General features: G+C 40.9%; 3 protein-coding genes and 1 long non-coding RNA gene across 10 annotated transcripts in view; 2 read left to right on the top strand and 2 right to left on the bottom strand.

Moving 5' to 3' along the window:
* Window positions 1-2526: 2526 nt before the first annotated feature.
* Window positions 2527-8145, top strand: hmox1b (heme oxygenase 1b). Its single transcript, XM_080720986.1, has 12 exons — window positions 2527-2593; window positions 2744-2801; window positions 3330-3441; window positions 3627-3842; window positions 3984-4256; window positions 5077-5158; window positions 5341-5398; window positions 6391-6502; window positions 6655-6870; window positions 7021-7293; window positions 7429-7510; window positions 7611-8145. The coding sequence occupies exons 2-12, from the start codon at window positions 2752-2754 to the stop codon at window positions 7739-7741; spliced, it is 1605 nt and encodes a 534-aa protein (XP_080577112.1). The 5' UTR covers window positions 2527-2593; window positions 2744-2751; the 3' UTR covers window positions 7742-8145.
* Window positions 8146-10695: 2550 nt separating this feature from the next.
* rnf11a (ring finger protein 11a) lies at window positions 10696-15670 on the bottom strand. The gene is made up of 3 exons (XM_080721382.1): window positions 15266-15670; window positions 14296-14468; window positions 10696-12951 (listed from the first exon to the last, which is right to left on the bottom strand). The coding sequence occupies exons 1-3, from the start codon at window positions 15359-15361 to the stop codon at window positions 12780-12782; spliced, it is 441 nt and encodes a 146-aa protein (XP_080577508.1). The 5' UTR covers window positions 15362-15670; the 3' UTR covers window positions 10696-12779.
* A 72-nt stretch (window positions 15671-15742) lies between these two features.
* On the top strand, window positions 15743-20192 carry LOC308281085. Its single transcript, XR_013961813.1, has 4 exons — window positions 15743-15852; window positions 16926-17111; window positions 17769-17897; window positions 18780-20192. It is a non-coding gene; the product is annotated as an uncharacterized lncRNA (long non-coding RNA).
* A 493-nt stretch (window positions 20193-20685) lies between these two features.
* LOC308281138 (nuclear factor 1 X-type-like) overlaps window positions 20686-27494 on the bottom strand; it is a gene marked incomplete at its 5' end in the record, with an annotated part of 171664 nt that continues 164855 nt past the window's right edge. For all 7 annotated transcript variants that reach the window (XM_080721235.1, XM_080721234.1, XM_080721238.1 and 4 more), the window contains one exon: window positions 20686-26140. In XM_080721235.1, coding sequence (XP_080577361.1) covers window positions 26126-26140 — 15 coding nt within the window. In that variant the 3' untranslated portion in view covers window positions 20686-26125. The remainder of the gene's footprint in view (window positions 26141-27494) is intronic.

Genomic DNA, 27494 nt, shown 5'->3' on the forward strand with positions numbered 1-27494 from the left:
ATTCACCCAGTGTGGTATAGTAAATACTGTACATAGAAACATTTGTATTCATTTGGTCATAATAGGTACACTAAATGAGAGGTTAATTGCTCTGCTGCTGGAATTTTTTGCTTTTATTGATAGTAGGCCTGACAGGCGTCGCGGGTTCGAGTCCCGATCCCAACGGCCTTTGCTGCATGTCACACCCAATCTCTCTCGGTCTCCCTGTTTCCTGCACCGAGAGCCTATGTGGTAGGTCTATAGCCTTTATTATTATTTTCTATCGAAAAATGTTACAAAATTAAATACATTCACAAAATCTTTCCAAATTATATATAGACATTTATTTACTTATTTTAATGCAACAGTCCCCCACCCCAATATTTATTTCAATAGTAATGAACTTTGCCATGATTGTGACCATAGATCATCAGCCATAATTGTTATAACATTGTCATAACATTTTTGTCACCCAAAAGTAAAAATTCAAATGTAAAGATCAAGACTACTACACAATGTTGTGTGGCCACATATGTTGCATGCAGCCATGTTTGCCAGATGGTTGATGACTAAGAGAAGGACGTGTGCAGATGCCCCATGAAGAGCCAAGGAACAATGTCCAGATCCTAGATGCACCATGAAGACTCCAAGAGCCAAGGAACAAAGGAAAATAACAGATGTCATCAACAATCAGATGGTCAATCCATTCACATGTGAAGAATAGAAGCTGATCAACCTTTCAACAGGCCACAAATCTGCATCTGCAGCCTTGGTGAATTCCTGTGAAAAAGGATTGGAGCCACTGGCTGCATCAAGAAAAATAAATTTGTCAACGCAAAAGAGCTGACAGATTCTCACATGTCATGTGGCACACAAAATGTTTATATTCATAGTGTGAATGTTTTTTGTAATGTTTTCATGAGTTTGTATGAACCAAATTCCAAATGTGAAAAAATACTATTTTAAATCAGATCAGTCAATAACTAGTACCATTGTAAACAATGGTACCAGGGACGAACTCCCTTGCGCACGCACACACGCACGAACGCACACTCGCACACTCATTCTCTTGCCAAGTCCCTCCCTCGCTGATAACCTCATTCTAGTCACACTGGTGAACCTTGGTAAGGATAAAAGTGATACATATCTGTCTTATCACCAGCTGACAGAGAAGTCCACCTAATTTTTCTTTTATGATCTATTATCTTTTTGGCAAACGTTGCATAATTCAACATACTTTTGAAAGACAAATCCCCCTGTTTACATTATATCCCGTCAGATTGTATTATTTAATTTTATAGGCCAATTACACTAACACATAGGCCTATTTTGTATAATTGACACTAGCTATTTGCTCTATCTGGTGTTGAAACTATTCAGGTTGCATGCAAAATGTCCTTCGACCAATGTTTTCTGGCTCCACCACAAAATAGGATCGATCCACAAATTGTTGGTGTTGTAATGAAGTTATTGATCCATTTTACTAAAATATACACTACAGTATAATGGAAAAAGAATCACTTAAAGAAATGTAAATTGATCAATTGTACTGACTGCTGAACTTGTCTTGACACTTAATATGCACATGACAGCATTTTCTATAAAAACTGTGAAGTTTAAGATTACCTATACAGCTTGGATTAAAATTAAACATAAGAATATCTGACTCATTGGTTAAAACATAAATACTTATATTGCACTTGGACTTTGCGCTTGTAACACAGTAGAACAGGGATATTGTGAAATATGTCATAACCATATAATGTGATATATCAGTGACTTTAGCTGAATAATTAAGAAGAATAAGATAAGATTTGCCTTGCTAAGAACAGCTGGTTCTGTTCTTTGATTGCTCATAAAACATGCGTACATTGTATTGAGGTTAATAGGTTTCTTTGGGTTGATTTTCTATGGATTCAGTAATGGTTTAACACACAGTTACAACAAACTGAAACTGTGTTTGTGGTTAACATTATAAGTTCTCACACGGTCATGTGAGTGATGTTCCTCTGTAGCCTACCATGAGTCAACGTTTCAATGTTGATACATCTCCAGTTTCAGAATAGTGTAGAGTCATGTTAAGAGCTGGTCCCTCCTCTTGCCCTGTTCAACTATGAAATTCCGAGTCATGTTAAGAGCTAGTCCCTCCTCTTGCCCTGTTCAACTTTGAAATTCCGAGTCATGTTAAGAGCTAGTCCCTCCTCTTGCCTTGTTAAACGATGGAATTCCTGAGTCATGGTTAACACTAAAGCCCTCCCCTGTACTCCTTTTCTGACTGCATTCCCAAAGTAGCTTCATCATGTTAAACCCTACAGCTCCTCCCTCTCATATTCCAAGCTCTTCCCATAGTCGCTGAGTCATGTAAACTTTCCTAGTACTGCCCAAGTTGCCATGTCATGTTTAGCTGAGGTCCCTCCCCCTGTGGTGTTCCAAACAGAGGTTTTGAGTCAGCTTAGCCCCTTCCTGTTTTCCGACTGCCAGCAGAGAGGAGGAGACAAGAGGGGACTAGTATAAAAGAGGGCCAGAACACAGTGCAAACACACAGAGCACAAACTGTACTGAATATCCAGGGAGAAAGAAGTCTCAAATAGAAACACTAGGACCCTTATAACTGGTGAGTTAAACTATTAAATTGCTGTGTTTGATACTTTTACATTTATAACTCATAACTCATACTGGAGTGCTTATTTCCACCCAATTGATCACAATAATCAATTGATTTACAATAATTGTTGAAATTATTTGCATCTGTGCTCTCTCATAGATAAAGATATGGAGGCAGAGAACAGAGCTCCAGCGGCAGCTATGGAGCTGACAGACTGGTAGGAATGAACTGCTGTGATTTTAGTGCTTCTGCATTGTCCTCTCGTTCCTTTTATCATTGCATATTATGACCTACCACACATATGACTTAGATTTATATATTAATAATTCAACAAGTTAAAGTTATTCCATGCATTTCTGCATGTACAGTAATTGTATGTGCATTAATATCTAGCATGCAAAAGTGGGCGTGTTCTCAATTTTCTCTCTTAAAAGATATTTCACCCCCGAAATGAGGGTCTATATTATTATCAACAGGTAATTCTTCTTACATACACTGCTACAAAGTAAAATCTTAACACTGTAAGGGGAAAAAAAAATAACATCAGTAGTACATTATATCTGTGTGCAGATTGTACCCTGGAGTAAATTGGTCATTGGTCACCTTACTATACCTGCTCTATGCATCTCTGACGCCTCTCTCTAACTCCACTGTTTCTGTCAATGATTGTGCATGACTAATAACACAAGAACACTGTGATCAGAGAATGTGCTTTGCTGAGCATTTTCTACTTCTACTTTTTTAGCGATCTGTCGGAGCAAATCAAGGTGGTGACCAAAGAGAGTCATGTCAGGGCAGAGAACACAGAACTGATGCTGAGTTACCAGAGGGGACAAGTCACCCTGGCACAGTATAAGGTACAACACGCACACCCACACCCACACATCCACACACATGCAAGTGCACTAGAGGTTTTCACAGTTCACAGGTCCAAAGTGTTTTGTTACACGAACCCAGATATATTTAAAAAAAGACATGTAAAAAGAGACCTGACCATGACTCTCCCTCTCCCCTGGATTCCTCTCTCACCGTTGTTCCTCAGCTCCTCCTGTGTTCCCTGCATGAGATCTACCAGGCCTTGGAAGAAGCACTTGACAGGAACTCCAACCACCCCAGTGTTGCACCCATTTACTTCCCCGCTGAGCTGGCCAGACTGGAGTCCATTGAGAAAGACCTGGAACACTTCTATGGCCAAGACTGGAGAGAGAAGATTGTTATTCCTGCAGCCACTAAAATATATGCCCACAGATTAAGACAGGCATGTGTTAATATTTTTTTGTTTTGTTATTGTTTATTCTCTTTCTCAATTTCACTGCCTGCAATGGTGCTACCAGCTAGGGTACATGGCAAAAAAACATGCTTGAACCTTGAACCAACTCTCCTGGCCTCCCCTACACAGATTGGCAAAGAAAACCCTGAATTCCTGGTCGCCCATTCCTACACACGATACCTAGGTGACCTGTCGGGAGGACAGATCTTGGGCAGAATCACCCAGAAGTCCCTGGGCCTGAAGAACGGCGATGGCCTGTCATTCTTCTCCTTCCCTGGTGTGTCGAGCGCCAATCTGTTCAAACAGCTCTATCGCAGCAGGATGAACAGCATAGAACTGACAGAGGAGGAGAGGAACGGAGTGCTGGAGGAGGCTGTCAGAGCCTTTGAGTTTAACATCCAGGTAAGGAGTGATGGAGACTGGGGAGAGAGACGGACAGATTTGATGATGATTTGATGACAACGATTTTTCTGCATGTGAATGTATATACCGGTAGATCAGGAGTTTTCAACAGGTGGTCCGTGGACCACTAGTGGTCCGTGAAGGTATTGAATGTGGTCCTTGACCATGCATTATATGTAGTAATATAGGTAAAATTTAGTAATGTAGGTTTTTGTTCACTGAACAGTGAACAAAAAAAATGTTGTGACTAAATGACCATGTTGACTTATGATGATCCGTCAATGTTGTCAGTTACTGGGAAGTCAGTGTCAAAGAAATTCCACAGAAAAGGTAGATACAATCTCAAGAAGGGGAAGTGTACCAGCTTGCCTGATTGAGTCATCATTATTTAGAAACATGCCCATAATATGGGCACATGTGTCCTCGCCTAAAAATATTTATACTGTATATATATATATATATATAACATTTGAAAAATCATTAAACATATTTTAATACATTTAACAAAAGTATTTTATTTATGTATTTTAAAACCCTTTTCCCATGGACTTCCTGCAGTCCTAATTATGCCATGGACCACTAGTAGTCCGTGGACCATTGGTTGAGAAACAGTGGGATGCATAGACATGGGATGCATAGCAAGTGTTATCAAAGCTCTAATGTTATCTCATATTCCCTCCCAACACAACAGTGGTCCCTAGGTTGATTCTTAGTCAGGGTGGTGGTCCCTGGTTCACAATCAGTTTAAACCCTCTGAAAAAGATGGAGGAACAAAACCGTAAGTGCCTTACAAATGACTGTTCTTGTCTTTGTTTTGCAGGTCTTTGATGACTTACAGAAGATGTTGATTGTCACACAGCATGACAGCCAGAGTCACACAACACAGTCCAAACTGGCCAATGGTAAGACATATGGAACTATGAAATTGTTATGCATTTGAAACTTTTACATTCATAACTCTTAACACAGCGAGTACTGAAGTGCTTCTTTCCCGCCCCATTTGATGACAATCTCTGGTATGATGTTTACAAGAATTGTTGAAAATGGATTGTAAAAAATGCATATTTGGTCTGGTCTCTCATAGATCCAGATATGGAGGCAGAGAAGAGCGCTGCGGCAGCACCCGAACAGCTGAGAGACTGGTAGGAATGAATTCTATTCTGCTTCTACATTCTCCTCCTCCTCCATTTATCATTGCATATTATGATATACCACACCATAGATATGACTCAGTTATGTATTAAGACCTGAGGCCGATTCTACAAATGTCTTCTAAATCCTAATGGTTTTCTGAAAAGTATGTTTCTATTAGCCTGGTTAATAAACCAGACTGCACAACACCACCCCCTGTGAAGTGTGTGATAGAGTCTGACGCTTGCAGTCAGGCTATGTTTCTATATCAGTGCTGCTCAAACCTTTTATTGTCAAGGACCCCTAGAATTATATGTATTTGACTAAATGTTTAGTTCCATGGCCCCCAAGAAAGAAAGATTTGAGAATTGAGTTACAAATGTTTGCTTTAAAAATCTATTATATTCAAAGTTTTGCACAAATTCTCATGATTAAAAAAAAATGCAGATCTACTAGCTCATAGCACGGCACTCAGTGCCGCGCTATGAGCTTGTATATCTGCTATTTTTGAATAGCCAAAGTATAAAATAATGGTTAAAGTGGTTCAAATCAAAAGGATTCAACAAGTGATACATTTCTATGAGTTACTACGTTACTGACTGCATTGCTGCATTTGCAGTAATGTGCATGAATGCCAAGCAAAAGTGTGTGTGCGAACTCAATTCTCTGTCAGAACATATAGTATATGTATTAGTTGTGCAGGTCATTTTGCTCAGATTACCATACACTGATAGACAGGAAAATCGTCAAGTGTTAATTTTACTTGGGAGTGTAAAAGTCATATCTGTGCACAGATTGTACCCTGTAGTAAATGGGTCACCTTACTGTACTTGCTCTGTGCATCTCTGACATCTCCCTCCCTTAGTCCACTGTTTCTGTCAATGATTGTGTATGATTACCATAAGAACACTGTGATCAGACAGCTTGCGGTGTCTCATTAGTATACTGTAAACATGACATGTTGGGTAGATCATTCTTGAGCATTTTGCATTTCTACTTTTAGTGATCTGTCAGAGCAAATCAAGGCAGTGACCAAAGAGAGTCATGTCAGGGCAGAGAACACAGAACTGATGCTGAGTTACCAGAAGGGACAGGTCACCCTGGCACAATATAAGGTACAACACCACACACACTGGTATACCCCCCCCCCCCCCCCCACACACACACACACACACACACACACACGTTACCTGAACTAATATGCATAAATACTTCTGACACCGACTCTCCCTCTCCCCTGGATTCCTCTCTCACTGTTGTTCCTCAGCTCCTCCTGTGTTCCCTGCATGAGATCTACCAGGCCTTGGAAGAAGCACTAGACAGGAACTCCAACCACCCCAGTGTTGCACCCATTTACTTCCCAGCTGAGCTGGCCAGACTGGAGTCCATTGAGAAAGACCTGGAACACTTCTATGGCCAAGACTGGAGAGAGAAGATTGTTATTCCTGCAGCCACTAAAAGATATGCCCACAGATTAAGACAGGCAAGTGACTTATTTTTTGTTTTGTTATTGTTGCAGTTTCTTTTTATTTTCTTTCTCAATTTCACTGCCTGCAATGGTGCTACCAGCTAGGGTACATGACAATAAACAGGCTTGAACCTTGAACCAACTCTCCTGGCCTCCCCTACACAGATTGGCGAAGAAAACCCTGAATTCCTGGTCGCCCATTCCTACACACGATACCTAGGTGACCTGTCGGGAGGACAGATCTTGGGCAGAATCACCCAGAAGTCCCTGGGCCTGAAGAATGGCGATGGCCTGTCATTCTTCTCCTTCCCTGGTGTGACGAGCGCCAATCTGTTCAAACAGCTCTATCGCAGCAGGATGAACAGCATAGAACTGACAGAGGAGGAGAGGAACGGAGTGCTGGAGGAGGCTGACAGAGCCTTTGAGTTTAACATCCAGGTAAGGAGTGATGGAGACTGGGGAGAGAGGCAGACAGATTTGATGATGATTTCTTTGCACAAGAATGTCAAATGTACATCGAGGAACACAACCGCAAGTGGCTTACAAATGACTGTTCTTGTCTTTGTTTTGCAGGTCTTTGATGACTTACAGAAGATGTTGAGTGTCACGCAGAATGACAGCCAGAGTCACACAACACAGTCCAAACTGGCCAATGGTAAGACAATTGGATGGACCTGCACACAGATATTAATATACTTGTAGTATTTCAAAAAGTGTATTTTTGTCTCATATTTTACTACTTAATCTTTTCTCAGGAGATCAAATGATGGCATGCAAGACACTCCAGATCCCCAGCATCATGATGAAGGCCTCACATGTCTTTAGACTGGCCGTGGGGCTCTTTCTAGCCCTGGCTACGGTCAGCATGGGCATGTATGTATTATAGCCAAATTCAACTACCAACAATTCCATTGGTCCGTCCTGGAAAGTAACACAGCAGTATTATTGTAGTACGTTGAAAGCCTAATGAATGCACTAATAATATTAGCAATATATTCTATTGCTGTCTTGTAATAATGCAATTTTGTACAGTTGTATATAAACGAAATCCTGTACAATGATTTGATGTTGACTATGCAGCACATATGTAGCCTGCATTCATGTGAGAAATGATCACTATAATAAGGATATGCAAACCTTTTGCATAGTATTCTATGTGCAATATTTTGGATGACAAATATCCATTTGTGTAAATATGTTGTTTTTTATTGTTTTTTTAACAAAGGTGTTTATTTGCCATTATGTCTCAATACAAATTCACAAATATTTCAAATATGTTGTTTTAATAAAAAATAAGTTGTATAAAATAAAGAAGCCCAGGTCATGTATTTTGTTATGTGAACTCAGCAATGTACTCCACATTTGCAAGGCATGATATCAAAGAATTTGAGAAACTTGAAATAAGTTTTCTGCAAGAAAGTTAATGCTTTTTCACTATAGGATAATGTATGGAAAATGGATACAACACAGGACTCTAGCTACTGGTATTGCATAATATACCTGCGACATAGTGACATTATATTGTATTGCTGCCACAGATTTAAACGCATGTCAGTTGGTTAACAATCTCAAAGGTACTCTATCGCCATCATGTGGCCAGTAGAGTTTACCATGTTACTCAAGTTAAAAACACATGCACAGAAGAGGGCAGTAATTTTTGTCATAAATGTTTAAAATGTTCTATCTCTAAAATAACAAAAACATACTTAGTCTTTAATTCAGGGTTCTTCAACAGGAGGTCCAGGACCCCTCGGGGGACGGGGGCCCTCAGAGTTAGGCTACTACAGGGGGGCCATCAAATTTGTAATAGAAACTTTTTTCTTTAAAACATTAATCAAGTATCCCTATTCTTTGGCTGAAAATAGATGTTCTACAAGATTGAGCCTATCCTAACCTCAGATGATGTTGAAAAGGTGCATGCCACCCTTGATAATGAGATCAACAACATTAGGACTTGGCTCACAGACGTTATTGCCAAAACTGAATACATCTCATTTGATACTCAGCCCATGTTGCACAAACTGGCCTCTCCCAGCATTGGTGGCCAGACCTTTCCTGCTAAATCCTCAGTCAGCTACCTTTGTTGCTTGCTAGATCGTAGCCTGAGTGGTGAAACTATGGCACAAAAGGACCATGAGCAAGGTGAACGGCAGAACCAAATTCTTAGCAAGGAAAGCTCAGTTTCTGGATTCAGCCAGTCTTCGTTTATAAGCAAACTCACTGGTTATTGTGTTTTGACTATGCCATTGACTCATGGTACGGACGGAGGCCTATGGCCTAACCAAAGCCCTAAAAGAGCCTAAAATAGACATGTCTGGGTCGTCTTGGTGCTATCTGCGAGGGAACATGTTGTAACCAACATTTACAGCAGTTGGCCTGGCTCCCTCTGGTAACGAGGTCAGTTCAATTACAGCTGAATATGGTTATCTGCAATAGCAGTGCCCCCATGTACCTTAGCAATCTTTTTTTTTCTCTTCTTCTTTTTTTCAAGAAGGGTGGCAAAGTTCATTCCCACGGAACCAGAGCCAGCATCGCAGAACTGTACTTGCAGTTCAAAACTGATATGGGAAAATGCTCATTTAGATATGGAGGAGCAGTAAACTGGAACTTGCTACCCCCGGCAATCTTTTCAAACAAATGCTCAAAGCATGGCTTTTAGAAAACGTTGCAGAATAGCATGGACACTTCTATTTATTATCAGACCTTTACTTATGCTGTAATCAGAGTTTATAGTTCTAGTGTTTTATTTATTGTTACATTTCCTGTTTTATGTTGTTTTGTTTGTCTCGTCTCAGACCAAGGACTACAATGAAAATAAGTCTGACTTCTTTTCCTTGATACTTCTGTAAGAAGCATGTAACATGTGTTTTTCTTTTAACCATGACTTCTAATAAATCAAATGGTTTACTAAGTATAAAGGGTTTAAGTGGTTAAATGTCTGAGAATACACATTGACTTGAATCCAACACTGATGATGGTGCTGTCAAACAAGTCTGAAATGAAATCTATGGAAAAAGTTGCAACACAATTTTATACAACAATAGTGGGGGTCCCTACTTAATCTTTTAGCTGCTATGGGGTCCTTGGCCTGAAAAACATTGATGACCCCTGCTTTAAAATAATAAAATGTACAATACAAGCTGTACATAAGTATTCCGTAAATGAACAAAGAAGGATGTCTTCAATTTGTGTAGTGTTTTGGTCCTGTCTCCTGGTTTTAAAGGTTCTTTACCTACAGTACCTCATGGACCTATACCCAAACTCCTATATAACAATGCACATCATAGTTAGATTCAAGGTACACCAGACTGTGTGGCAGCTTGTTTCAGCTTGTTTTCAATTGTATGCTCCTGTTTTTCAGTCCTCGACTTTTTAAAACAATAATGCTGTTTTCAAAAGATGTCGCCCTAAACAAAAATGTCTACCTCTTTACAATTCAGACAATTCCAGTCCAGCATAGACTAATTATAATGTCCCATATCCATCTAACTATTAATTTACCAAATGTCTGTCTGTCATCCGTCTGCATGCTGCCCAAATTTGGAGATGTCTGACATCACTGATACTAAACAGTGCCCAAATTTGGAGAGGACTTCATGACTGACATCACTGATACTAAACAATGCCCAAATCTGATATACCCGCATGCTGAAACAGTGACCAAATGTGGAGAAGACTGACATCACTGACACCCCTAAATCCTGCTATCCTACGAGCCGATACTTTCACCTCAGTACACAACACAACCACGGGCAAGGACTAGTATTCTTTAATTGAATGAGAACACACAACACATCACACATACTGAATTTGGCAACCACTTTTATTGTGGTTTGTTTTCTGAACAGCTGTGCCATAGTTGCACCCATTAGAAAATAAAAGACAATAGAGATCTTAAAATGAAGATTCTAGTAAGTAGTAACAGCAGTCAGAAGAAACCTGACTTCATTAAAGGCCTATTCCTTCACTCAGCATCACATTATCCATCTCCACCATGAGGACCGTGAAAACAAACACAAACATAATGTCACATATAGAAATGATTGTACTTCACAGGAGTTGGCTCATTTCTACCTAAAAAGGCACAGCAGCCGGAGTCAAACTTAATTTCCTTTTGAACTGTAGGTTATACATTTTCAAATACTGTCCAGGTGTTGGAATTAAACACCATTGAAACAACTTATATTATTATACAGTCACATTTCCACCCACCATAACTCCATTCTAGTACTAGGCCTACAGCAACACTGCAGCAATGTTAGTTTATGCTACACACATTACTCAGTCAGCATCAGCTCTGCTCATTCAAAAGACAAAAAACTATAGATGTGTCTGGTCTGTGGATCCCAGAATAATTGCAACCTGTTTTAGTTAGGCCATATCTACAAAACTGGATGCAGTATCTCCCTTCACACTATTTCTGACCAACAGTTACTGTAGATGCACACAAACTCAGAGAGGATTAAAATGTAATCTTAAAATGGTGTTGAACGTTGGTAGAATCTCACCTTACATGATATACTGTAAGTCTATTACCAATACTCTTATCTGTTATCTTATTTCTTATTTACCTACGTCATCCCACAAGGGAAATTCAGTTTTCAGCTTAACCCAGCTGACCCCCAGTGCTTCGCACAAGGCGCGCAGGGGGAGGGGAGCAGTGATAGCTGGAGCGGGGAATCGTACCTGCGACCTCTGGGACCTCCGGAGTCCTAGGTATGGACACTAACCACTCAACTATCACTGTGATAAAGGAACTTAACTAGCGATTGCATTCACCAACATTGTATGGTGAAACAGGTCTAAAATCATACTTTTAACATTCACTTCTGAGTTCTGACAATGTATAAAGCCTAAAGGCACAACATGTGTCTGGCTTTGGCTGAACCATGTGTAATTTGTTCTGCGAACAGACTTGATAAAACGCTAATAAAACTCAATAAAAATGTCTACAAAGTTCAACGTCACTTTCAGCTAACATCTCTCTTACACTCACCCACTCACACTTAATCATCTACTGCACCAACAGAGCTGCAGTGTCTTGATGAGGGGTATCCCAAGGTGCTTGACAGGGATTGCAGAGCATTTTTATCTTTGTAAATGACACTGACAGTAAACGGGAACAAGAAAGAAACAGAGATAACAAAATAGTGCAGAAAGCACAACTATAAGGCAAAGCAAAGGTTAAGATCTATACTATGTAAAGCCAGCCACCTTACGTTATAAAAGCAACGTAGGATCACACTGCACTGCAGGCACCTAATAAAACCACAAACAAATCAAAGATCTCTTAAGAACCATGAGATCATTATTTTGACCATAGTGCTGTAAATATTAAGATGTAGAAAACCTAATTTCATATTTTAAAAAGAAAAAAAGTGCCAAATTATCCTTGTATTTGGCAATTGCATTCCAGTATTAGCCCTGTATGATCAACAGTGATGCATTGTGGTCTGGTCAGATCAAGGATCACCATATCATTTGACCACTCGTATAAAAGCTCTCCTTGCACTTTCGCTACCATTTTTACATATTGCACATTATGTCTGCAAGCGGTATGACTGCTTGTGTAAGTATATTAAAGTAGTTTTTAGTCATTAATTTCATGACCATACAAAAAGTGACTAAATCATTAAAAAGTGAACTCAGTAATTGTATAGCTTTCCATAATCATATTGAGATTATTATTTGGCACTCTCCTAATGTAAAAGGCAAAAATCCAAAGACCTCAAAAAGGTCCATATTGCATCGAAAGAAAGCAATGCAGGACATTTGTATTCAGGATTTGTGTTAATCCAGATCCCGACACACTGTCCCCACATTTTGTATAACCACACCTCACCTTGGCTACCAGTGTAAAGCGGGACAGCGTGGGCTAGTAAGGTGCACTTGATTTCTAGGCTAGAACATCCAGGAGGGGCTGCTCAGTTGGTTTCATACGACGACAGCAGGGCTGCGTCTACGGGCTCCATGCAGGAGGGGCATGTGAAGGAGCGCAACAGCCAGGGGTCAATGCAGTCCACATGGTAGATATGGAGACAGGGCAGGAACCGAATGGGGTCTCCATACTCAAAATCCATCATGCAGATCACACACCTAGAGAGAGAGAGAGAGAGAGACCCAAATTACATCATTTCGGTTCTATTAATCACCTTCAAAATACTTTATTTCAAGCACATTCAGTCAAATTTAGAATAGAACAGAATGACAAGAATAAAGGAGGCGTTCAGACCAAAACATGACCCCCCCTGAATGTGCATTTTTTTCATAAACCTTCCTACCTGGTTGGGTGGATTTCCCTCATTGCTGCCTCTGTTCTGAGATCTGCCGAACTCTCCCCACAGCTAAAACGGGCTCTTCATCATCTCCCAAAAGCGCTTATTTTAGCCGCTCCAAAGTTTGTTCTTTTTTTTCTTTTTTTCTTTTTGATAAATCGTCTATTTACGGTTCCAATAGAGGCACAGGCTCGCTGTTCGTGCATCAAGCAGCAGTAATCCATTGAGAACGGGGCAGTGGAGCCCAGCCGGCCCGGATGTCTCGCGAGAAGGCGAGAATCTTGCCTGGGCAAGGAAGCTGTCTCTGGCTCGTTCTCATGCTTTTACTGCTGCTGATGCACTAACAGCGAGTCTGTGCCTCTATTCAGGGTTCCCACAAATTTTTACTAAAATTTGTAATCTAATTAATTACAGGCTCTGTGATTAATTAATCGCAATTAATCACATTTTAATCGCACATCAATATTTGACCTGAGAAGCATTTTTTTTAAGTAAAACACATTTTGTTGTACGAGTGAATCAACGAGTGAGTTTTTTAAATCTAGATTTCGCATCCACTGGGCCAAGCAAAGCGCTCTGATCGGCTACTTCTCCCTTTGCGTTTGTTGTCTCTTCTTGGTTGGTGCATCGCTATGATCAGTATGCCCGAAACTGAAGGTTCTGTGGTGCAAAAACTAAGTGCGATTAAAATGCGTAAATTTTTTTAATCACGTTAATTTTCTGTAATTAATTAATCGCAATTAATCAGTTAAAGTCCCAGCCTTAATTTTTACCAATGAATTTCCAAAACCTTTCCAAAATGGAGACGCACGTGCCCACATCAGAAGGTAAGAAAATCGTGGCAGGGAACCCTCAAAGTCGATTTATGGTGACAGTAAATTAGTTATATATATATATATAAAAAAAAAACAATGCAAAGCAATTTTTTCCAGGAACTTCCAGGACCCTTGATCAATTCCAAAACTTTTCCAGTACTGGATTTTTTTTTTTTTTTTTCTAATTTCAAAATATTTCCAGGAATGTATCTACTCTTGCTTCTGTTCATATTTATCTTAATGCAGTGTATAACTGTATTAAGATAAATCTCTGGTTAGTACTCACTCTTTGACTTTCTATCTCTGGTTAGTACTCACTTTTTGACTTTCTATCTCTGGTTAGTACTCACTCTTTGACTTTCTTTTCAGAGGGCTCAGAACCCGGGTCAAAGATGCCTCGGGGCAGATGCTGTGTGAGGCCGATGCGTTGGGCGATACGGATCTGCTCCTCCTCGGTCAGCTGGCTGGCCAGGCGGCTCTCTCCCGGAGTGGGGTGGTACACTGGAACAGGCACAGTGTGCTCCTGGGAAAGGGAGTCAACTCAATGAACTCAATTCTACTTTATCGTCACAAATGAATACAGGTTGACCAGGAAGGGCAGCTTCAGAAACACACAATGAAGGAAGCCTAGTGTTTCCCCCCTTGTCTTACTGTTTAGAGACAGATAATCTCTTTAATAAGTATAAGTTGTTTAATCACATAAACATGTGGGCAAACTTTCTGACGCAAGTACTGAATTCAACAGTGGTAAGTATCTAAGAACTTGTACTCAAACACTGTACTCCAGTACAATTCTGAGATTCTTACTTTGCTGGAGTAATTTCTAATTTTCAATACTTTTACTTGTACATTTCTCAAAGGCAAATATTGTACTTTTACTCCACTACAATATTTGAAAACTTTAGTATAGTTACTTTATAGATTTCTATTACAAAACATACATTAACCACTTCCAGTCCTAATATACTTTGGCTATTTGAAAATAGCAGCTTTACAAGCGCATAAAGCACACAGTGAGCTTGTAAGTCTGCCATTTTCACACAAAAAATAAAAATACATACGTTTTTAAAACTTACTTTTGGTACTTTAAGTATACTTGATACCAATACTTTTTTTAAACAGATACCATGATATACAACAGTGGTTCTCAAAGTGGATTCCAGGGGACTCTGTGGGTTACTTTAGGGGGGTCTAAATTGACCCATACCAGTCTGTAACTCTGACGGGTTCATTTGGTTCAATTTGTACACTGTCAGAGTTAAGGGGAGACCTCCATGACATGTGAAAGTTTGAGAAACACTGATATAGAAGGTAGCCCACCTGGTAAGGAGGTGGTGGTTCTCCTGGCAGACTGGAGCCCTCTTCGTTGAGCAGAGACAGGTCATCTGCACCTTGAGAAAACAGACAGTTGCCCATTGAACAGCCTAGGAAAAGCAGCCAGCCAGCCACTGCCGACCAAAAACAATGGATCCACAAAATGTGCTGGCGACGTTACTTAACACCCTTTAGTTTAGCTTAGCTCACTAGTTGTTGGTCTTTTCACAGGACATCTAAACGCAGACAATAACGCTACAATTCACAAGACTAGACGACCGAACTGTTGTTGAAAGCTGCTGCTGTGTTATGTTGTCTGTCTGACTCTGAATGCATTGTGAAAAGACAGGCATTTCAGACGTTTTAAAACAGGGATAAACTTTAGCAGCAGCTCAGCTCTCTGTTTGTTGGCTTTTGTTTACTAAAGTCTAGCCCGGAAGTGTCGTCATCATCATTACAGGATGTTGTTTTTTTTTTCGTGTAGAACTTCTTCCTATGAGGATGAGGATTTCATTTTGCTAGATCACGTAGGATTGTTCGAATTAATGGATTAATCGATTAGAATTTAGAAAGGCTTGAAACGACCACTAATGGTGAGAGAATAACGCATGACTTGGCTTTTAGGCTATATATACTTGTTCACACCAAACCACAGCCACATTTTGCTGGGGACCCCCTGGAATCCGCCCCAAGGACTCCTGGGGGTCCCAGGTGGACCCCACTTAAGATAATTAGAGCGCAGTGGCGCAGAGAACACCACGTGGTGGAGACGTATTATCTGTAGTGTAGAACTGTAGATTCATAAAAGATAAACCGATTCCTGGAATATAATGTAATAATTAAGTGCTCCAGAAGGTGGCAGTAAAAATGCAGTTAAAGTTTCTCTCCCTGTTGTCATAGCTGTATGCTGTATGTCATAGTGCTGTATGCTGTTTTCACTGCTATTCTATTTGGAATCTGCTCTCTATCTCTCTCTCTCTTTTTTTTTATTTTTGTCTCCACCAGCCGAAGGCTGAGGGAGAGTATGTTTTCCCCTCCGTCCGTCCGTGCGTCCGTGCGCTGCGTGCGTCCGTGCGTCCGTGCATCCTCGCAGTTTGTGAACAGCTAATCTCAGTCACCGTTGGCCCGATCGCTGCCAAACTGAGCACACACACTCCCTGGATGCCAATCTAGAACCTCTGCCCCACATTTTTCAAATCAGCCTCATGGTGGCGCTATAACAGGCCGATTTGTGTGGCCTGGTTGTTACCAGCTAATCTCCGGCGCCGTTGGCCCGATCGCTGCCAAACTGAGCACACACACTCCCTGGATGCTAATTCAGAACCTCTGCCCCACATTTTTTAAATCAGCCTCATGGTGGCGCTATAACAGGCCGATTTGTGTGGCCTGGTGGAGACCTGTGCTCGGAAGAGCACTGCTTCTAGTTTTTTACATCATTTCACTCTCATCAAAGTTGCTGCAGCTGTACTTGCATGCTCCCATTTTTTATGAATTGAGTACCAAAGGACCCCAATGTAAACAAGCCATGCTTTCTAGTGGTTTAAATCCTATCAGTAGACCTTATCTGAACTGTATCCTACTGTCCTGTACTGTTTCCCATGCAAATTTCAATTCAATTCAATTCAAATCAATCAATCATCAAACATCTTAATCTTATTCTTACCAGGCTACATCCCTACCACCACCACCACCAGCACCAGTGCCACCACCCCTTCCTTCAATCATTCTAGCTGACACCCAACCTCCACCTCCAGTCCCAGCACCAGCTGCCATGCCATTCTTTTACAATGAGAACTACCCAGTCCAGGAGACTGGACTTCCTTCTTCAGCTGAGCCACCATATGGCACACAGGTACTATCCACAGTCCACACACCACCTTCCCAATGTCCACTCAGGGGTTCTCAATGTGGGGTCCGGGGACCCCCTGGTGTCCTTGACAGGGTTCCCAGGTGTCCCCAGCAAGATGTGTTCATTTAGCACAGAAATAAACCACTTTTGTCTTTTCTTTTTTTTTTTTGGAAGAAGAAGAAAAACTAAAATTTTGAAAATAGAAAATGAATACATAAATTGAATTAGTACATCAAATATATATATATTTTTTTCTTCTCACATTTTTAAAACAAATCTTCTCTTATGGGGGTCCCTGGCACAACATCTTTTCAAATGGGGAGTCTCTGGCTTATATGAACATGTTTGACAAGCACATGGTCGACAACCTTACCCTCCCCCTGACCTTTCTATTGTAAATATCTACTGTATATATATTTTTGCACTGTTATTTGTTTTTTTATTTCTACTATATATCTACTGCATAGTACTGTGTTCTATCCGACCGTCTGTCATTCAATGTTGTGTGAGATACATAAAGGTTTCCTGTGCAAATACGCCTAAAAGCTTACTGTCATGAAACTCTACCTTTTCCTATGCAAACGTCTAATAAAGTATTCAATCAAAATCAATCAAACAAACCTTGAAACCTGAGGAAGTAATAAACCAACATTATGACAGGCTGCAGCTCCGCCAGCAGCTCCACCACAGGGCCAACCTGTCCCCAACCATCCCTCCACTTCTGGCCAGAAAGCCTGTCCTCCTGTCCAGGAAACTGACCCGTCACCACAGACACAAAATGGAAACCAGGTACTGTAGATCTGGAGGAATTCTTCAGTGGAGTTGTTACGATATCAGTATCAGGGAAAAGCAGCCGATAGTCCGATACTGCCTACAATTCCAGTATCGATATCTGCAAGTACGCCAGCCTATGACAATCCGATACCACGTAATCTATCACATCATGATATTTCATTTACAGTCATATTTTGATTGCTTCAGTTGATGTTGCGCGACTGTTTTATACTCTTACTGTACTCTTTACATTTTTATTTTACTTACTTGTATCTGCACTGGTTTTATTCCTAGAATCAGTGGTTCTCAAATCTTTTAATTTCAAGAACCCCATAACTGTTAGACACCCTTACACTCTGTAAGTTGGGGCTTCTTTAACAAAAGTAGCATTTTTCACCACTCATAATAAATGTATTGTAGCCTATAACTGTACTTCCAGTACTTATTCTTCTTAATAATAAACAACAAACTAAAGTCATATATTGTAGTTATACTGTAGCAGTGACTGAGACAAAACCAGTTACAGCTCTGTAAGTAAACAAACATACATGCACGTCCGCAATTGGTTGCGACCCTCACCAAGTCAGCTTTCGTCCAATACGGCCCTCACTCCGAAATGAATTTGACATCCCTGCTGTAAACACTTTGATCTCTCTGTGCCATACTCCAAATGTATTTCGGTTCAGCTCTGTCTAAACTACAATATGACGTAATTTAGAGGTTCGGTGGGGGGGGGGGGGCGTCATTAATTCGTCTGTTCGGTGCTGCTGAGATTTTGTGACTCTCCAAACCAAACCGAAATAAATCTGTCTCAAAGTGTAGTATCGGCCCTAAGGCTGACTCCAGCTTTAAGGTCACAACAATTGGTTCAAATGTTTTTGGATGCCTATGTTTCAGGGTGGCTGGCCAGGCGAGAACAGCTGATTTGGAGGACCATGTCCATGGGCCAAGTGGATGATCAAATCAAAACATGCAATCAATCACTTGTCTCATTGCTGGATACACCGTTAAAGAACAACTGTTGATGTATACTGTCTTTTTCTTACTAGCTTGCTACGTGTTGTGGGTTTGAATCTAATCATTTATTTTCGCTATTTGTCATACAACGAAGTATAAAGAGCTTAATTGGTTAAACCTTCAACTAGTCCTCTACAGGTAGAAGACTGTTCTTGTTGTTAAGTAATTACTAAATACTAATAGGGATAGTATTTAGACAATGTTTAACTTCCATTCCCTTGAACATGTCAATAGTACAAGTGCTCCTGGGATGCAGGGATACACTAGACTGCATAAACTAGTACTGCGATCGATGCTGGGTATGCGACGACACTTGTTGGTTGGAAAACAGACGGCACCGAACGCAGTACTTGCGCGCTCTGCTGGTGCAAGTAATTACCTGCCCACCACTGCAGAGTCTAGGGGTTTGAAACTACTGAAGTGTATCTCTGGCTTGCCCATGTTCCGTAGAGGGAAGCTGGGCAGCGATGGTGATCTTTTGTCACTGCACAAGTGCACATACTCCTACGGGCCAGGGGTGGTGCCTGCCCCCGGTGGGGGCTCCTCACTGGCAGGTGAGCCAGTAGGGTACAACAGAAGTGGCAAGCAGTGAAGAGGAAATAATTGCCATAACGACTAAATTAGGAGAAAAACTTGGGAAATAATTGGCTAAATCATAAGGGGGAAAAAAACACTGAACCTTGATGCCCCTACTCTAAGCAATTATAGGCCAGGCCCTTCTCTAATCTTACTTTTCTGGGTAAGATACAGTATTTATTTGAAAAAAACTAGCACTTCAACAACTTCGATATTCTACTAAAAGGAACCTGATTTTCATCAATACTATAGCACAGAAACAGCCTCAGAGTAAACTGTGTTTGAAATCAGAAAACGATCTGGTACTATTAGTCAGTGCAGCTTTGACACAATTGAACATGAAATTCATATTTCAAAACTGGATCGATATCACTGGAATTGCCTTATGATAGTAGCTTGTCGGCTACCTTTCTGTGAAGTTTGATGGCGCATTATTAAGTTGTACAATAGAGTGCCTTCTAAAACTCTAAAGCCCCACAATATTTTAATTCTAGCGCTGTATATTGAGTATAAAATGATAATCATATTATTGTAATTATGATTAATAACTTATTGACAATAATTTGGGGTGGAAGAGGAGCCTTTCCAGTTCTCATGTTTATATAATAAATAATAAATATCATTGGGTGAACAAAATGCTTGAATGAATTGTTCATAGTCTGCAGCTGCTGTCCTCTCAGTGTGACCCAGTTTTTGCAGTTTCCTTTTTAATGCACTTTATGGGGTGTCAATGAATGTTGGTTATATCTGCCATTACCTGCAGTGTGTTTTGTTAGTAAAATAAACTGTAAGAATATGAAACAAGAGTCAGAGTTATGTTCTACAGTATGTATATAACTTAGAATAATCTCTACAGTATATATTTGTTTCACTTGTAGACACCTCTCATTCCTTAAGTTATTATTTACAAGCAATTCATAAAGGAATCTGTTCAGGAGCACCATTAATTACAAGGACAGGATACAATTCTTAAATACTCACCCCGGTGTCTCCATTTTGGGAATGTCAAAATATTTATTGACATTTTTGAAAAATATAGTTTTCAAAAAGTGTGGGGGGAAAATTATTTCAAGAAGTTGAAAATTATTTCAAAATAGCTGATCTATAAGCTCACAATGTGTCGGTTGTAGACCGACTATATCTTTGAAAACCTCTGAACGTGGCTAAAGTGGTTCCATTTGGTGAGCAGAAAGATGACAGGGCACAGCAAGACGGTACAGTCAAGAACATCCTTTTTATTCAATCAGGCGCTGCTCTTCTCAAACTGTGTTTTTCTTCTTATGGAAAAGAAACCGTAATTAACACATGCATTTCACCTAGAGCTCTGGGGGTGTACTCACACAGAGACGGGGTGCTCTGGGGGTGTACTCACAAAGAGACGGGTGCTGTAATAATGAGGACACAGACACAGGCAATGGGGACCTGGGGGCCTAATAAGGGCGCTGCCTATTACACCACTAATCATAATACTAACTCAAGAAAAAAAGAAAGCAGGGGAGGGAAAAAAAAGAAAATAAGCTACAGAACAGAGACACGGATTGCCCAGCATGAGGTGGATAGAGGGGTGAAGTGGTAGGACTTCCCTGAACCCAATTGTCTCTCAGAGGCTGCGTTTGGGAACAGGTTTAATGCTGGCTCTTTTCTGGCTGGTTGGTGTGTTGTTAATGGCTAATACTGCTTGGATGGTTTCATTACATGAAACCCACCATTACAATAATACTAGAGTTGTGACTTGAATAGATATGGGACTGGTGTATGTTCTGGAAAAAGAAAGACACAAACCCCTTTCCTCAGCCTCATGCCGGACGAGTCCGGTAATAAGGTGCTTATAGCTTCTCATATACAGCCCAAGGCTTCCTCAAAGGGAGCCTAAACAACAGCATACCCTGATAGCAAATATTAAAGGAAAATGCAAATTAAAGTGAAAAAAGGGGAGGGACAAAACAAAAATAAATAGGTAAAATAAAAGAACAAACTCACTGTCAAAGCAGCGTCATTCCAACAACCCCCCCGCAGCTTCCTTACCACTTAACCCCTCTATTCCTAGTAAAGCGGACCTGAGTTACTTACTGCACTTGGACCGTTTTATTCCCCCTCTAGTCTACACCAAATTTCTTTGCCAAAAATTACTGATCTACAAGCTCTCAGCTTGTGCTCGGAGATTTTTGGCTAATGTTTCCCCCCCAGAATATGGATGTCGGGGTTCAAGTGGTTAAGCGTTTTCATCCAGCCCTCCCTATCCCTACTCATGTCCTCCCACAGACCTCCTCAACCCCAACCCCTGAACCCGTGTCGTCCCCTTTTCACCCACCCATGCACACCCCCGAAAGCCCGTCAGCGTAAATTTGTTCACTTACATTAGCAGTTGAATGGAAAAGCTGAAGAGATGGGTATGGTAATACAATGTGAAGCATACAGACAAGAATAACAAGTGAGCTAACTGCATTCTGCTCAAGACAAAAGTTTTTTTTTTCTGCAATTATTTTTTTGACCCTTCCAACTGTGGAGAGGGTGGGAGAGAGAGAGAGAGAGCGAGAGAGAGAGACAGAGAGAGCGAGACAGAGACAGAGTGACAGAAACAGTTACAGACTACTCCAGTGTCTAAGGAGAGAAATAAGACAGAGGAGACATAAGGGGAAGAAAATAAAAGCAAGAGCGTAACGAGAACAAGTTTTTTTGCCTTTTCAGTTTTTTTTTCATCATTTATCGATAAAAAGTAAAGAACTAATTCACACCAGTTTCCTTTTGTACTATATATATACGGCTTTGAAAAGGAAAAGAGGATATAGGGAAGGTACGATGGAGGGGATTTTCTTTTCGAAGGGAGAGGAAGAAATTGCCCTTGAGCACAGTGTGAGCATTTTTTGCTGCCTTTGTGGCGCTCAGGGGCAACCTGTTGCCTCGAGCCATTTCGAAGGGGCAATCTGGATTACAAAATGGAGTCTGTGAACAAAAGGCACTTTTAAGGGACAACCTTTAACTGCTGGGAAACTACACTACAGCACAAGCACTACTCAAGAGTCATTTACAGAGGAGGGGAGGGGTGTGTGGGGAGAGGGGGGGGGCTCACTTTGCGGTCTTGTGTTGTAAAGCCCGATGTACACTTTGTCATTGGACAGAGCATAAATTAGGCATAAATGGTTCTGACTGGCTCCTCATATCCTGCATGATTCTAAAAGCTGCCTTTTACCCTTTCCGTCTTCATGTTATTGGTTGCTTTGCTCCAAGAGAGTCTTTTCTAAGACACAAAATACACCTGCAGTACTAGGTCTCATCTGCCATACATGACGACCAACTCAAGGTGCCATGTCCATTTCTGCTTACAGAAAAATAAAAATCACTATGGAAAAAACAACTACAACAAAATCTCTGGATATGAAGCATCTTCCCCACAATATAGGCAAGATCTTGTCATGTATTTGTGTCTGTGCGTGAAATAAAATATAAGAAACTTGACCTGGAAGGTTTTCGCTGGTGAATTCTATGCAGTATATGCATATCAAAATTACTGGACAAATTTCCTTGTTGAAAAAAATGATAATCACAAAATTGTTATTTTTTGGGGGGGGCTTGCCAGTACAGGTCTTTTTTAAGGGTTGAACCAAAATGCCTTTTGTGTCACAACCTTTATAAGGAATAGGAACCCTCCCCCCACTCAATACAAGAAGAAGAATACAAATAGAGAGAGGAATAATGATGTTTCCTAAATGGTCTGTTATTTTTGTTCATTACCATTTATAATAGTTCTGAATGTATTTGTACTCGTAAAGCACATTTTCTTTTTATATCTGATGATACAGGTTGGTTTTTTGTTTTTGACGTTGTGTAGACATTTTTCCTTCAGCCCTCCCACAGTTTTATAAACAAATGATTACACATTTAAAACATTAAAAAAAAAAGAAAATAAAGGAAATAAAAACAAACAAATACCCCCAACTTACAAAGACTAGGATTTCTCATGGCCCCTCGAGTTTAGAGTCCCGGAGCTTATGGACTTGAAACAAATAGATTTTTTTTTTCTCTTTTCTCTTAGCTTTCTTAAAAATCTCTAACAGACAAACACAATGATCTACCCCAATGCATTGCACGTGGCTCAATCGACACATATTTTTCAATAATAATACTTTCCATCAAAAAAACAAACACTTTTTTTTGTCTTCTCTTCTTCAAATCTACTGTCGATCTTTGTGACATGTTCATCTTTCTGGGTTATTAAAATGCTGCGCTGTAGATTGTGTTGGCGTGTGTCATTCAATTCCTACTGGTAACAGTGAGGCGGGGGGGCCGGGCGGGGGGGAGAATGAGAGTTCAAAAAATAACTAGACTGCCAACCAGCTCTTTTAGTAAAAGTTAAAAAGGAGCATATATCATAAATATATATGTATAAGATCTCTCTCTCTCTCTCTTTACAAAACATGGTTTGCAGTCCTCCTATAAAGATCTGTCCTAGGCCAATAGTTACCACGTACACCAACGCTATACCATTCCCTGTAGCTTTAGCTCATCTATGGGAACAGAACCTGAAGTTTGTTACTAATTGCATGAAGGGAATACAGAGGCACTTTAATAGATTGTTATAGTCTTGATATATGGTTTTTAGTACATATAGCTAATTTTACTAGAGAGGCTGAGTGAAGGACATCAGCCCCGGTTTCACTATCCCTGCAAAATAGAACCAACAGCTAGGCAGTCCAGTTATTTTGTGATGTCGACATTTTTTCTTTCTTCTTTTTTGTTGTTGCATTTTCTTTGAATTATTGTGTCATGATGAAAACAATACGAACAATTTCAATAAGAACATTTACAATAGAAAAAAAAACTATATCTCAAATTATAATGACAAACCTCAAGTGAATGAAAAACCATTGACAAAGGCAGTTTGGAGAACCAAATATCAAATATAAAGGCTTCCCTTTATAATAATAATCATATATATTTTGTCATATTGGTGTCGGTGGTGGTAGTGTGCATTTTGATATGGCGCTGCGCTGCGTTGCAGTGTGTGTGTGTGTGTGTGTGTGTGTGTGTGTGTGTGTGTTTCTGGGTTTTCCTGTGAGGTGACAATTGGTACTGAGTCAAGCAATGCAAAGGATGTACTGTACATGTACGACAGTGTAGCTACTGTGATGTCGGTTGTGAGATTTGAGAGACTGCTGTTGTTAAGATGTTCGATGAAATCTGATGCTCGATGTGTTTCCGCAAACTGAAGAGAAGTGCTGTGAGGATGTGAGAGCATGGGTGCAACCATGAAATAATCCAAGTGAGACAAAACCAAAACCAAGCTGGCAAACGAAAGATAAAATAAAAATAGGATCGCAAGAAAATCACCTACAAACAAAATGAAAGCTGTTATATGATGCTAACCCTGTATGTGTTCTACGGAAGATTAAATGTTAGACCTATGAGCAATACCAAGGTGATTATTATGTGATTGTGATTGTGTATGGATATGGATATGTGTAGTGTGTACAGGTAAGAAGACAGTGTTACTTTAACTCTGATGCTATGCAAATGTGTACATTTGTACACTCAGTTAGCTGTGTTTACGTGTGTGTGTGTGTGTGTGTGTGTGTGTTTGTGCGCGCATGTGGCTGTGTGTGTTTATGTGTATGTGTGTGCACAATTCTGCACGTGTCAGGGCTTTGATGTGATCATTACCCCAGTCACGTCCCTGCTCTACCGACCCCGATTCGCTTGGCTCTTCTGACCATCAGTGTGCAATATATGTTCATCCCTTATAAAAAAAAATCAATAGTGCATAGGTGAGGGGACGAAAGAGCACATAGTGTTAGTGTTATGACTGTCAAGTGTTCACTCGCTCGCGGCTCATGGCTATCACTTATTTTGCAGCAGGACGCCCTGATATATGATATTTTTTTTGACAGGTAAACAAAGACCAGCCACTTAGTGCATATGTCACACCATTGGATGGTGTCTACATGATTGGCCAATCATAAACATGAGGGGGTTCAGGGCGTAGCGAATCAGGCGGTAGTGTGGGAACAAACAGAGGGGGGGGGGGGGGGCTATGGTTTGTGATGTGGCCCCTGGGTAGCGCTACGCTGCAGGTGAGACGGAGTGTGTACCGCGCACCTGGCTGGAAGCGTGCTCTGAGAAATACATAACGAAATGGTGCATTTTTTTTAAATGACTGATTCTACCCTTGACCGTTGTTGTTGTGTGTGTACCTGGCTCTCCCAGCCAATGCATGGACTTTCATTATGGAAGAAAATCGTAAAGTAAAAAAACAGAACAAATGTATGGTTGGTCAGTTTTCAGGCTGCCATTTTGTGTTTTTTCACTTTCAAATATTTGACGGTGTTTGTGTGTACGGGCGAGACAGTTCCTCTTCCTCTTTCGTTCTCCTTGCATTCTGAGCCTGTCCACTCAATCTCGTTGAAGCCTCCAGCAGAAAAGGGGGGGGGGATGAACGTTCCTGGTCAAATTGAGTTGAATTGGGAGTCCTCTTGTGGGGAAGGGAGGGGGGATTCTGTTGTTCTGTTGTAGTTTGAATAGTGTCAGCGAGAGAGAAAGACCTTTTCGTGTCAGCAGTCTGTTCTTAAATCTGTGTTGATGTGCAAGTTTGTTTGTTTTCCGTTTCCAATTTTCATGACACAATTTGTTAGCTGTTGATTTCAGAAGAGGCCTTGTCAGAGGAACCAGGACTAGAGGAAGGGAAAAGACGAGAAGAAAACAAAGACAAAGAGTTAATTCATATGAATTCAGTTCAATTCGTTCTTAATGTGGAGGACGTGAGAGGTCAAATGGAGTGAGACAAAATACACAGACAGGAACACACACGCACACACACACACACACACACACACACACACACACACACACACACACACACACACACACACACACACAGCAAAATAGTAAAAGTTGGCATCATTGTCAGAATCCTGAAACATTTTCTGTAGCTAGAAATAATCATACATCCACTAGGGGGCCATCTTTGACTTTCTTTGACTTGCTGAGCTCAGCTGTTCCACACAATGCCTGTTAAGTTACCTCAACTTTACCACTTGCTGTTTTAAGAGGGCTGACTTGAGACTTTTCTCATTTAAAAGTAAAAAAAAAACAAAAGAACACAAATAAAAACAAAACAAAAAAAAACACACGCAAATACACTTCTTGTTATTTTAGAGCTACAGATAACAGCAGGACGCCCGTTTCCATATCAGTTTGAGTGGCTCTCGAATAAGCAAACTTGAGACTATAACTACTCTGTCATGCGCTACCAGCTTACATGTAAGGCGATCCTGCTAATGTGTCTCTGGTCCGTGGAGCAGAGTGGTCTCGGACTACACTGTACAGCCATTGAGGCCAGCTACTCCTGGGATCTGGTTTCACAGCTTGATAAGGGGGCAGAGTGGAGGGCTTGGCACAGGCTGAGCTGTTCTGGCTCACGCCGACATTCCACAGGCCTCAGTCTGGGGAAGTGCAATGAAACGGCTCCACAGCCTCCACAGCTAACACTCTGCTGGCCTCCACTCCGTACTGTCCGTAGCCAGGATCCCAGAGAAAAGTTTTGAGCTACCTTCCTTTCCTCCTCTCCTGTTCCTCTTGCTCATCATCCCCCTCTCAGCTTCTATCACTTCCCCCCTCGTCTCGTTGCTATCCATGCTTCTTAGGTGTCTGAAAATAACTCCACCTACGCTACGGCCAACTTCCTCGTCTTTCCCTGTCCCTCTCTCTCTCTCTCTCTCTCTCTCTCCCGCATGTCCCAATGTAATCCTTGGCAGTGGAGAGAGTGCCCCCCCCCCCAACTTCAAGTCCAAGTTCAACTGCCTATGACATCATGTCTGGTTGCCCACAGCAACCAGACAGCCAGGACGTGACTGTGGAGTGCAGCGAGCTTCAACTAACTCCCTCTCTCCATTTTTTCCCCTCCCTTTCTCTCAACCCCTCTTACTTTTTCACACACACTCTCTCTCCTTCCCTCTCTCTTTCTGCAAGGCTCGTTTCTACCACCAGAGGGCATCTCCGACCACCTTTTCCCTCTCCTTCCCGTTC

Source organism: Nannobrachium achirus (assembly GCF_963921795.1).
Source record: "Nannobrachium achirus genome assembly, chromosome: 3".
In the NCBI taxonomy this organism is placed as follows: domain Eukaryota; kingdom Metazoa; phylum Chordata; class Actinopteri; order Myctophiformes; family Myctophidae; genus Nannobrachium; species Nannobrachium achirus.